This window comes from Poecile atricapillus, chromosome 9 (genome assembly GCF_030490865.1).
Source record: "Poecile atricapillus isolate bPoeAtr1 chromosome 9, bPoeAtr1.hap1, whole genome shotgun sequence".
NCBI classification, from domain to species: domain Eukaryota; kingdom Metazoa; phylum Chordata; class Aves; order Passeriformes; family Paridae; genus Poecile; species Poecile atricapillus.
The window spans coordinates 16,567,284-16,580,936 of record NC_081257.1 but is presented as its reverse complement, the minus strand read 5'-3'; the positions used below and the strand labels follow the sequence as shown (position 1 = coordinate 16,580,936).

Sequence of the window (13,653 nt, the reverse complement as noted above, 5' to 3'; positions counted from 1 at the left end):
AAGCACTGGATAGTTCATCAGCTTTCCAGAGCAGCCAGGACACTACCCCTGCCTTTGATCCTTTATTTCACTCAGTACTGCACATCCCAGCCAGCCAGCAGAAGTGGTGCTCACCAAAGCCATGTATTTCATGTCTGCCTCACCAAGAAAGAACACTTTCAGTACAGCCCACACGGTTCAACATGATTTCCAATGAATACAACTGAAAGTAGCAAATTCCAGGACAGCCTTGACTACACAAGTAGAAGCAAAAAGGCAAATCAGAAGCAAAGAGACTGTAAAAATCAAAGTGTAAGGCCTATGTCTCATACCCAGAGTACATAGTTCAGAAACACCTGGTTTTGCAATGGAAGAGCACTGCTTCATTACATAAATAAAGTGCTCATAGCCTCAGTTCAACTGAAAGCACAACTGTCAGCCACATTAATAATTCTGTTCTGATCTTCAGCATTTTAGCAAGTGAACTTGTTACTAATAGGGTGCAAATGAGACAAGCTGGAGTTGTTACTCATTGACAGTGTGCATCTTACAAACCTCATCTGTCTGTGCACCCAAAATGCCTGATCGTGTCTCCCAAATACAGGAGTGAACAGGGGAATGCAACCTCAAACTACAGCAATGAAGAGTCATCAATCAAGACAGAAGTCAAAATTGTACAGTGTGAAGGTATAATCATGACTACTGTGAAACTGCAAGATTCCTCAGAGCCAATGAAAAAAGTTAATTTTCTTCCTAACTTGGTTTTCACCTTGGAAACTAATTGTTGAAAGAGAAAAGGTCACACTGCTTAATAGCATGAAATAGGGAAAACAGTACATGCAGGTAGTGTTTGACATGAAGTATTAATTACCTTTTTGGCAGAGCATCTGTTTGTGCTGTGATGTATTACTCCTCACACTGAACCATGGCTTGGGATTCACTTAAGATAGGTGTCACTGGTGTGTGGACAACTCGCTTTTACCTTACACCCCTGGATCACTGTACCCCATCTCTGCTTATATATTTTTAAACACAGCTGGTTTCTTGGCACATAAACACAAATTGCTGTGTGGTTTTAGGTTATTAGTTAAAAATAAATGGGTTGCTGCTTTGTTACCAAATTCAAGAAATTCATACACAACTCCTATGCTGCCTCCAAGGGTGAAGAAAATGTGCTCTTCATCATGTCATGTAGTTACTAATTATGTTTTGTTCCTACAAAACACTACTTTAGCTGTTAACTTAAGAGAACAGTCTCTTGCTTTGATTACCAGGGTAGACAAATCTGCCCTTTTTTTGCCCTTGGTTTGCCCTTTTCCTTAACTCATAAACATATCTGAATCAAAGCAAGCGTAAGGAAAAGAAAAGGTGAGAGAAAAATGAACCCCAGAAATTAAAGTAACAGGTATCTCATAACACTTACGCACTTCAAAGGAAGGTCAAACAGGAAATGATATTTAGACCAAGCAAAAGGCTCTTGTATTCAGAATTAAGCATTCCAGGAATTCTTCAACATTTCTTAAATTACAAGAAGCATTGAGCAAGATCACAGCAACCCAAAGAACCACCTGATAAAAAGATGGGCATTTATTTTTCCAGCAAACCACCAAGGATGATTTCCTGCACCCTGTGATCAATTCACAACAGCAGCAACATTTCCTCTTTTGGACATTTCATCAGAGCACTGCCTTCAGGTATTTTCTCTAGCATTATGTTATGGCTCACCATTGCCTCACCTGGGAAGCCCCAGCACTGCTGCAGTGTGAATTCCATGTTGAATTTGACTCAGGGTAATTGTTATTGCTGGCAATCTGCTGGCTGTGGGGTAAAAGCCAGCTGACAACACAACAGCTTCTTACATGAATTGGCATAATGCAGAAATATCCCAGCCAAAGACTGAAAGCACAGAGACCCAGGCTCTGCTTTTTCCACTGGAAGTCATCCCTGCAGATCACTGCCCAAATGTGCCAGGGAAAGCCTGAGCTACCTTGCCAGTGCAGGGCTCCAGGGTCTCAAGCATTCACTACAGACCCCAAGATATTTTTAAACTACTTCTAACTGCCAAGTAATTTTTTACTGCATTTATTTCTCAGTGATGACTTAGAGTAAGTGCTTATTTTTAAATCATATTTGACATTTTGTTAGGTACATTGGAAAATAAACCAATTCCTACATATGCAAAAATTAGGAATTAATGAGGCCTGGCAATTATCTTGACGGAAAGAACCAAGTGACTTAGTTGAACATACAGAGACTCACTAAAAAAAAAAGTCTGCTCTAGTAGTTAAAAAACAAACGAAATTGCTTCTTATTGATTTTAATTTAGGTTGAAACACTAGCTGTCTCTCCAACAAAGCCAGAAATGGAAACAACTATAAATGAGTACAAGATGTGATAAGATAGACAGATTCTTAAGCAATCCAGTATAGAGATGACCTCCAGTTTGGACAGTCGTTAAAATATGATATCATATGTATGGATCAATAAGTAAGTTTGCATTTGTCTCAGCTCCAGAAGCTGGAGAGCTACGTTCTCTTTTCTTTAGCGGCTCTAAAATGTTGCCCAATTAAGCTCTGGTTTTTTTCTTACAGATCCTCTAGATTCTAATTTACAAATAAAATCAAGAGAAGCAATTAAATGTTTAGTACTATCAGCATGTTTCCCCAAGTGATGCACATGTGGAACAGAATAGAAGTAGTCCAATCTTGATACGGGAGAATGGGTTACAAATTGAAATACGTTCCTATTACCATTACTCGCAGGCTTCACGCTCGGGCAGTCCCAGCCTCAGCAGCACGCTGCCCATCCCTGCACAGCACAGGAGCCTGCACCTCCAGCCTCCCAGGCTGCAGCAGCTCTCATCCCCTGGGCTGCAGCCTCCAGGGCCAGCACGGACACAGAGCAGGGGCTCTGTGCATAGGAAGAGTGTGTGCAGCACAGAACAACACTAGAGGGGACTTTTGGTGATGGCCATCCAGCCCATCACGTTAAAGGCTAATTAAAACCTTCCTGGCAAACTGCCTGGTCACTCTGCTCTGCTCTCCAGACAGCATGCACTGCCAGGGCCTGCCTGAAGCACACCAGAATATTAGGATTGATCAAGCATGATATATGATCCTTTCAGCGCACCAGAACTTGAGCCAACATCACCTGATAGGTACGGATCAGACCTTCTCAGTGGTTTTTGTGAAGGCAGGTTTCCCTCTTTCCTTTAGCCACAAATCTCTCTCTTTCTCACATACCTTTGCATACCCCAGGTAATTACCAGCTGAGGGAGAAGGGACCGCTTTTTCCTCATTTGATACATGATGCCAATCAGACACAATCAAAGTAAAAAGCTAAAAGCATCCAAGGGAGGCCACCCTAAAGGAAACAGGGTCACAGTAACAGAGCCGATCTAAACTCTTGCAAACAGCTCCATATCCAGTCCCCCCACCCTCTTCCAGCAGAGAAGGAAAAGAAACACTTTCTACCAAAACCAGCAGCAGGATTAACAGTAACAGGATGAGGGTATGGACAGCAAACCCTCCCCCACATTCCTGGGAAAGGCACTGCCTTCTTGGGATTGCACCCACACTGTAAAACCCACTCCAAGGGACTGCTGAAGCCCATCTCTTATCCACACCCAGGTCATCACACAAGGATGCAAAGTGTGGCCAGAAGGTCACAGGCAGGTTCTGGAGCTGTGTGAAACCTTCAGTGTGTGATGTCTGACAGAAGTCAAAGCCTGAGTTACCCTCTTTAGGTAAATCCACATCACCTGGACTGTTAGAGGATGATGCATGGATTGCTACTGCCTTAAAAACTGTTTGGCTTAAAAAGGAAACAAACAAACAAACAAAACAAAACAAAAAAAAAGCCCAGAAGAAATTATCTGAGACACTAAGACTGCAGAGAACTTAAGCCTTTCTTTCTGTTTCTAAAATTGCCATTATAGCAGCAGTCAAGACACACACACACAAAAAAAAAAAAAAAAAAAAGGGAAAGAAGATGAATTCAAAGAGTTTATGAAAATAAAGTTAGAAATCCTAAGAATCAGTAATCCAGGGCACATCCACTGAACAGCAGAGTATTTTGTTCAGCAGTGACTCCAATAATGATCTAGAAGTCATACTAGGCAAACAATCAACATGAGCTTTCTTGCTGTGGCAGAAAAATAGGCCACTGAAAATCCCTGGACAAACAGAAAGGGCAATAGCATTGCAAATACATAATATGAACAAGACCAGTGTTCAGTTCTGGTGTTCACCTTTCTAAAGAAAAAAAAAAAAAATACTGAAGGGAAAGACTCTGACAAAAAATTATTCAAGGAGTGGATAAAATCTCATGACAAAGGGCTTGTGGGGTTGAGGTCACTGGGTTAATCAGGACATTGTAACATGGTTTTATCCTAATGTGCAAGTACTCTCATGGTAACAAAATACCAGAGGGCTCTTTAAACTAGTAGAGAAGAGTGAAACAAGTACAAGACAGTTGTTAAAGCAGTTGTACGTTTGTAGTTTGATCTTCAGTAATTCAAGCACCACTTTTTTTGGTGGCTTACTCATTTTGATAACTAAAACTTTATTCATAGGAAGAAGTTTGGTATAATTTCAAAGTGGGCACCAAACAAACAATTGATTTAAGAGACAACTGATAACAATTACAAGAACTGATACATATGATAAAGCATCTTCCAGAAAGCCAGAATTTTAATGGACATCTCTGCTTCACCACAGGCAGACTCATAATAGGAGGTGGCTCTGCATTTCACCACACAGGAAAAGAAAGTTACCTTCAGAGAAGTACAAAGACAGCGTTAAAACAGCACCCCTTTGACACAAGGCCACCCAATGGGAATATTTGCAATAACAAGCATATTCAGAGTAATGTCATGATGGTTATGGGAGAAATCCTCACCTGGTGAAAGCTGCCACAGCAACAGCAGCATCAGTTGTGCCATGACAGTGTGCAGCAGCTGAGGATCTGCCATTGCACCAGGAAAAGAAATTAGAGAACCTGTACATTTTGCACCCCCAGTTTGCAAATATAACAATGAATTAATTCACAGTAAACAGGAGGGGAGCGCTTTGCAATGCATAAACAATGTAGTAAGAAACAATTTAAAAAGTCACAGTTTCTGAAACTGCTGTCACTGAGCACAAACTTTTAACACTTACTTAAATAGCTAAAACTGCACAAAGGTGTCACTTCAGAACACAAACAGTTATACAGAAACCATATAATCTGATGCAAAACCCTTGGGCAAGGAAGGAAAAACAAACAACTAATTTTAGAACCTGAACACTCCATTAGCGCTTCTCACCAATTAAAATATGATGCAACTGCTGTCAACAGGCAAATTTTAGCTGTAGTTTAAGTATGGATTTAAATGCAAAATACACAAGCTACAGCACTGTAACAATAATAAGTCAACCACCTACAGGCAGAATGGAGACCAAGAAGAGACATTCAGCTGGTTCGCTCTGCCTATCCAGTGAATGGATGCAATGTTTAAGAGACAGACATGCTGCACAATCCCTCATTTCTACTTCAGCTGCAGGAAATCTATACCATAATCTCCAGAAGTCTAAAAGCACCTTAGTAATCTAAATGTCAATGAAAGTCTATAGAAAATTTAATCCTTAAACTCAATTTTGATAGCAATGTAGATCTGTACTTAATTATTTGAAAGCTACTGGGTATCTGTATTGTTTCCAGGGAATTGGGAATGGGGAGGGATGGCTGAACACAAGACTCAAGCTGAAGCCACTAAAATGAGCTTTAATATAAACATATGTCTACTTAAAAAACAAAAAAAAACAACACTACTTGCCCTAAAAAATGCTTTGTCAAAACCTATTTATTTTGAGATATGTATCACAAACTTCACTGCCTCCTAGGACACCAACCAAATTCTTGTGCAATCCAGAAGAGGAAAGGGGAGATGGGGAAAGGGAAAAAAGATTATTCATGGCAGCATTTCTAAGCACACCAAAGTGACACAAAGGCAGAGAGTGGTCCTCAGTGGTGGGAGTTACTTCAGGGACATTCTTGTTTCAAAGAAATGTAGAGACCAAAAGAAAGTCATTTGCTTTCTGCTGAGGACCATCAACACGGGTCAGGAGAGAACAGATTTTTCTCTGCAGTTGGAAAGTGACTTATGCAGTGCATTGGCACAACATTACCATCATATCCTGCTTATTCAGTGTTCACCTCTTCTTACACTGAAGTCCTCTTCCACTCTGGGACAACTAACACTGGTCATCAACCAGGCTGACAACCTGAGGAGCTCCAGGTCTAAAACTTCAGACCGCTAAAAAACAATAATCCAAACAGCAGATACATTTATAGGAGCAAGAAAAGGGCAAGGTGCTGCTTAGGTTATAGCAAGTATTATAGCATTTGCTATGTCTCTTACAAGCCTCCTGCAAGGACAGAAGATGGGAAGAGTGAGGTGAGGGAAAACTGAACAACTCTTCACTTTGCCTGCAAGAAGTTATCAGATAGCTTTCCCTTCCTGTCAGCAGAATAAACTGACTCCCAACAGAACTTTTAACAGCACTCTGTCAGGGAGACAGGCACATTTTATTTCAAAAAAAAGAGAACAAAGCAGCTGCCACAAGACCAAATAACATCCTGCATTTTGCTCCTAAATACCACTGCAGCTCTTCAGGGCTCAAGGTTTCATTCATTACATTGCTGCAAGCAGAAAAAAAGGATTTTTCAAAGGAGCTTTCCTAAGCTAAGCATCCAAGTCTCAAAACTCCTAGATTTTCTTTAGAAAGGCCCCCATACTATGAATGCAAAGTCTCTCAAAGCAGGCACTGGACAGGATAAACATCTACCAGACATCACTGCAGCATTTATGCATAGAAAAACTGCAACACTCACGTCAACTGAGATTTTATGTGCCAGTACCGCTGGCAGGTGCATGATGCAGTCATGTTTTAAAGTTCTGGAAAATGGTTCATTATTCAAATGACTTGATAATTAAGAGCACTAGTACTTCAACTCCCAAGCAAACTTGGAGATGCATAATAAAACCACATTAAAAAAAATAACGGCCATACACTAACTGATTTTACTTTAACCATAGTTCACTTGAATACTAATTCCAATTGCTGTAAAGTGAGCCATTCAGTGTAGCAAAACACATCTCACAGTGACTGCATGAACTTCTGAGCTTCCTTACTACCCTGTGCCTTCACTCCTCCTCCTCCTCCTCCTCCCAAGTGGGGAGTTTATTCCCACCACTGTTTCCTCCAGCTTCCCAGTAGTAACATCAGGGGAAGGGAAAAATGAGACAAGAACAGCAATATCCATGGAGTATCTCAGCAGCATCATTGCTGCGCTTGCAATCTGCTCCCTAATTCATCTGTTCACTTTCAGGGTGGGAAGAAATTTTGCTTAGGCCACAAATATGTGACAGCTCAAGGCATAAAGCTGGAATCTGCTGTGTCCTGGCAGCTGTGCCTCAAGAAGATGAGTGTGCACTGAAAGGGAAGCATTTGGAGACACAACCAGCACAGCCCAGATTCATTCAAGAGGACACTTGTCCTCACTGAAGTGGGCTGAGATCTCTTTGGAGTACTGGAGGACCTGTTAGTACCACTGAAAGAAACCAATTTGACTCGCCCTGGCAAGTCATCTTCAATACAAACAACATGATCATCAGCACAAGATACTGAGTAATGGCAAAATTAACAGCACTCAAGGATCATTTTTCTGTTTTATTTTTTTTTTACTCTAAAGGTTTATGGACACACAAAAGTGAAGATTAGTTGCTTTCATTGAAAGTTATTCTCTAGTTGGGCACCTCCAGTTGGCCACACCCCAGCTGCTTCTGCTTAGGATGAAAGGGTGCATTAATGTACATCTTCCTACTCTGCTTTGCTTCCAACCCAGGGATGTGCTCACAAAACTGATACTCCCTGGTGGAATTGGGCAAGCTCTGAAGTTACCTTCCCAACAACATGCGCAAGAAATTGCAGATCCACAATTTTCACTTGGAGGAAACACTGACATGAGTTTACCTCATGAAGAAGGGAAAACTTGATGCAGATATTTAGACACCTAATGCAGCAAGCAGTTCCCAGAAGGAATATATAAACCATAGATTAACCTATATAGTGCACAGCTAAATCTTCAGATGATTCCATGTTTTTAAAAACATTTGTCTGATAAGATTCCACTTCCTAAAATACTTAAGAATAGAATGCTTAAGAATGTTTAGGCTTAAAGTAGCATGGCACATTAACATAAATAATTACAATTTCATCAACACACAGGAGCAACTCTTTAAATATGGAAGCACAATAACTTGGGCAAATAGAAATTAGGCTCATTTTTCCCGTAATTTCTCTGATTAAAGTTATGTATTAGCTGAAGTACAGTGTTATTACTAGACCCTTAGGGTTCAGAGCACATCATGCCACGTGTTCATTTGGCTGCTAAAAAGCAGCAACCAAATGATTAGCACTTTTTTCCAAGGACAGTTGAGATTAATAGTTTTAAGTCATTCCTTAATTTAACCATGAAACTTGAACATTTAAATTAGAGTCAACTTTAATAACATTTATTTCAGAAAACTGTAAGTGTGTTAGTCCTTGAGCACTGATTATAAGATGGATAGAGCTGTTAGCTGTCTTTTCTGTAATTGGAAACAAATTCCAACTACTAAATTTTCAGAACTTGATAACAGTACAGACAACACTTGTCCCTGCAAAGACCCAGAAACTGGGAGTGAAACCATCACCCCACTGAAATCAATAGGTGATTTTCACTGATTTTTTTATGGTATCAAGCAGGATCTATTTGTTCCACAAAGACTTCCAGTGTGGATGCAGGTGGGACGGGTGATGGACACGACATCTCTGCTTGACTCACAGAAGCTCATCACTCTTCTAAGACACCCCTTTTCTGAACAGGATCAGAAACCCTTACATCCTCCTTTCCTAGACAAAAAAAGAGAGGGTATGGGGATAAGAGAGCAATAAGAGAAATCCTAACTCATGTGCACTGCAAAAAATCCTCCTTGTTCTTCCAAGCAGAGCAACATTGCCAGCCTGGACACAGGCTTTGGAGATATTGCAATATCCACTGATATTGAGGGAATTCCAATCACGCTCAAGTTGTGTTCCTTTCTTTTTTTTAATGTACTGAAATCCTTTCTTTCTGTGATGCCTCTTCCTCCCTCCCAACTTTAGGAACCTCTTCCTCTGGCTGCTAGCACAGACAGCTCCTGGGACTGCTTGAAGACTTTTGAAAGCCAGGTCCAGGCCCCGTTAACCACAAGCCTGCTAAAATAGCAGGGGATAGCAAAGCTCTCCCTGGAGTTCCCCCCCAAGAAACAAATCACAAGCTCAGCTCCTGCAGCCCAGGAAGGCTCAACTTGTCTTTATGTGCAAGGACTCCATTCGCAACTTCCCGTAACATACAGCATATTTTGAAACGGCACTGAAAATAAGGGATAATTAAAATGTACAAAGTGTCATCTTCATAAAAGCCACAGGACTAAATAAAGTCTTGGAGGGCCCTCTCCTGTACATTCCGTATTTCTCTACGTGCACAATGCACCTTCCTCTGTAAAATCTTTATTAGAGAAAGCCAGTCTTCTCTGTAGCATTAAAAATATCTGAAGTAGTATTTACTTAGTTCATAAGGCACAGCTCCCAGTATAATTTTTCCTCCAAGCAGAAGACAGTTACATGCAAAATTAAGTCTCAGCTTAGATCTATGAAGACTCAAAATCCAAAACCCATTTAGGCAGTTACCAGGTTAGCAACAATTTGATTCATTACCAAAGAGCTAATCTAGACTCAAGAAAATTACTTTCATTTATGCATCTAGGCTAAGAAAATGGTAGCAATTGTCATTCCTTAGACGACAGGATTGTCAAAGCAAAAGCTAAGAACTGCACAAATGTGTACTTTTTCCTTTACAAAAAAATATTTACTCTCTCTTGGCAAAGCACCAAGAAATCAGATAGTAAGGATATCACCGTAATGCTAATATTTATGTCTTACTGACTTTTGGTACTGTGAATTTAGATTAATGAGCAAACAGACCCCATGGAAACAACCTCTCTTACCTTGTCTTGGTTTGATTTATTAACCAATGCAATTACCAGTGACAAGTCCACAGAGAAATGCACTAAACAGTTCAGAAAGAGGAAAACCTTACCCACATATTTTTTTTGCCAGAGTGACTCCTTTCTCTTACTGCAAGCACAGGAACAACAACAAAAATACCTATTTAAACAGTGAAACCCTATTACAACACTACTAACAAAGAAATACTGCAAAGACTTATTTTCTACATGGTTCATTTATTGTTACTGAACAAAGAAAAGAATAGCCTTATGTTTCCTCACAAAGTAAAGTGATTTGCAGGGGAGAAAACAAGTAGTGACCTCTCTTCCATCTAAAAGGAGCTAGATATGAAGCAGAGGGAAGAAGGATGCTTAGAAATTAAAACAAAGCTGACAAACACGTTACTTCTTTAATCCTTTCTAGAAAATGCAACGAAAAGGTACAGAAGCATTTGTGGTAGATACTAAATGGTTAATATCTGGCCGGGATTCCCTGCCAACACAAATTCCGATGATTTGCCATTGGATGTTGTCAGCACCAATGTCCTGTTATAGCCCACAGAGATCCTCCCTGCAGCTTTCCTGCCTCGGGCATCTCTGCTGTGCGGGATCAGAGTCTGAGGCTCTCCAGGCTGTTTCACTCAGCACCCCGGCTGCACACACGCCAGGTACCGCTGCTCTTCCGAGGAAAGCTCACGGGAGCAAGCGAGGCTCGAGGTCTAACATGCTAGCTCTGTGCAAAAACTAAAGGCACAAAAGCCTTTCTGGAAAATAGTTTGCTTTCCAGGCAAACCTTTAGCAATGAACAGCCCTGAAACATTCCCGAGTATTACACAGCTGTTTTATGGCTTCTGGCATTAAAGAGTTTACCAACACTCTGCAAGCGTCCTACTACCCTCAGCTTGCATCCATCTTCATATTCGAACAGTAATGCAAATATTATCTGCTTCAAACCTCGCTGATCTAAATCAGCAAGTCATACAATACTGTCATATTAAACCAACATCAGGGCTTGTTTTCCTGCAGCATTCCTGGAGCCTGCCTTCTAGATGTAATTACTATACAATATATATCAGAACCAGGGAGAAAGGCATCACTCCAAGGGCTGAAATTGAGAAGAAATCAATACAAAGAAGATAAATGTTTAGTCAAAAGCTGCAGACTTATTAACCCTCTCCCCAACTTAGTTTCTTTTTGCTTCAAACCATTTTACCATGTGAGAAGGTGCTGGAAGGGATGGGATGGGTCTACCTGATTAGCTCTGCATTTGGTGTTAGAAAAGAAAGCGTATTCCAGGAATAAAAATTAAAAGAAAAGAAGACATAAGTAGAAGTTCCTATAAAACCTTGGGAATTTAATTAGGCTCTCGTACACCTGGCCGCGGCGAACAGCCACGGCTGGCTCAGGAGCCCACGGAAAGGACGGGAGAAGCCGCGGTGGGGGGCAGGCAGTTCCCTGGGAACTGGGGCTCTCTCTGCCCCAGGCGCCTCACACCGCGCCGCGGAGCCCCCGCCCGTGCCCGCCGGGAGGGATGGAGGGGTGGAGGGAGAGATGGAGGGAGGGATGGAGGGAGGGATGGAGGGAGGGATGGAGGGAGGGATGGAGGGAGGGATGGAGGGAGGGATGGAGGGAGCCCGGGGCAGAACAAGCACCGCGATCCCTCGGGGCGCCCGGAGCGGATCCCGGCGGGCGCGCGCAGGGCCCGGGCGCGCGCCGGGCGGGGCTCGCGCTGCGCGCCCGCGGAGGGGCGCGCGCCCCGCGGGGGCGCCGGCGGCGCCACAGCGCCCCTGGCGGGCGGCGCGGGCAGCGCGAGGCGGCGGGAGCGCGAGCCCCGCGAGCTCCCCCGGGCCGGGGGTCCCCGCGCGGGGCGGGAGCGCCCACCCGGCCCCCGAGCCGCGAGCCCCGCCGCTCCGTGCGGGGCGACAGGCGATGCACTGGCGCCGGCACTGGGGTCCGTGGCGGTGTGGGAGAGAGGAGAACCCCCCGGCAGTGTCCCCCGCCCGCGGAGCCCCTCTCCCGCGGATGCGCGGCGGCGGCTGCACAGCTCTAGCCCCGGTGCGGAGCGGGCGCGCAGCCCCGCGGAACTTCCCCCCCCCCGCCCCCCCCCCGCCCTGCCAAGGTCAGCACGCCGCGCACGGCGAGACCCCCGCCGCGGACACGAGTGGGGTGGGGAGCGCAGGGACCGCGAAGTTTCTGCCGGGGGGCTGCGGAGCGGGGTCGGGGCGCGGAGTCACGCTGCCTTTCGGGGCGGCGAGCGGCGGTCCCGCAGCACAAAGAGAGCTCCAGGCAGCCCCACGAAAGAAGAGCAGCTCGCAAGGACCCCCCCTGCGCCCGCCCCGCGCCGCCGGGCGCTGCAATGCACCGGAGACGGGGACACGGCGCCGGGAGCGCGGAGCCGAGCCCCGCTCCGGCCCCACTCGCGGGCAGCGCTGCCCGCAGCCGGGAGGGTGCTGTGGAGCGGGAGGAGACCCAAGGCTGGGGCCGCCCCGGCGAAGGGGCCCCCGCGATCCCTGGCGCATCCTCCGCGCTCGCGGGGTGCCCCGCCGGCTCCCTACGGGGGTCGCGGACACGTGTGGAGGAGGCACCGGGAGCCCCCCCAGCCGCCGCGCTCACTCACCGGGAAAGCACACCACATCATGGAGCACGGAGCTGGTGATTTTCAAGAAAAAGATCCACCAACACGGTTGCAGTAGCCTCCGCATGTCCAAAGCCGCACATCGAAAGGGGAAAGGGGCTAAAATAATTAACACGCAGGGGGAAGGGAAAAAAAAAAAAAAAAAAAAGGGAGGGGGGCAGAAAAAAAAAAAAAAACTTGTTGAAAATAAGTTTCTCCCCGCACCCCTGTTCCTGCGGGTGAAAGCGGGGGGCTCCCGATCGCCTCCTCTGCGGGGGGAAAAAAAAAAATCCCTCGGAGCGCGGGGCAGGGGGAGGACAGAGAGGAGCGGCGGCGGGGCGCGGGGACCCCCCCGCGCGGCTCGGGGGGCGCGGGGCGGCGCGGCTCAGGCGGGCAGCAGCGGCGGGGCGCGCATGCCGCGGACGGGGCGCTCACAGCCGCCTCCGCGCACGGGCGGGCGGGCGGCGGTCAGCCGGGGCCCCGGCGCGCTCCATCCTGCCGTACAGGAAGTGGCGGGCGAGCCCGGATCCTGGCGGAGACTTTAAAGCGGGGCGAGGGAGAGAGAGGGAGAGAGAGCGCGGCGCGGCGGCGAGGCGAGGCGAGGAGAGGCGGCGGCGCGCCGGGCGCCCCGGCGGCGCGCCCCCGCCGCCCTTAAAGCGGCCGCGGCGGCGGGGCGGGGGCGCGCTCCCGCGCACGCTCCCGCTCCCGTGCACGCTCCCGCCCCGAGTGCGCGTGTTTGTGAGGGACGGGATGTCACCGAGCCGCGGAAATTCGCCGCTTGCAGTTTCGGGTTCCGCGCTCTCGCCCCGCTGTTTGAAGTTACTTGTCTCGTTATGCCGCCCTCCGGTGCGTGCTGCGGGGGGGCGCAGACCGGTGATGGGTGGCCCTGTCCTTCGTGGTCCCCCCCCCTCAACTTGTGTGCATCACTCGGGGTACTGTCAGAGGGGTCCGGCCCCCCTCCCCGCCCCAAAACCACGCAGTTTTCATC

General features: G+C 46.1%; 1 protein-coding gene across 1 annotated transcript in view; it reads right to left on the bottom strand.

Annotated features, from left to right (window-relative positions):
* PTPRG (protein tyrosine phosphatase receptor type G) overlaps positions 1 to 13,180 on the bottom strand; it is a 390,155-nt gene extending 376,975 nt beyond the window's left edge. The window contains exon 1 of the mRNA XM_058844737.1: positions 12,669 to 13,180. Within this exon, the coding sequence (XP_058700720.1) occupies positions 12,669 to 12,753 (85 nt within the window). The 5' untranslated portion in view covers positions 12,754 to 13,180. The remainder of the gene's footprint in view (positions 1 to 12,668) is intronic.
* Between the last annotated feature and the right edge of the window lie 473 nt (positions 13,181 to 13,653).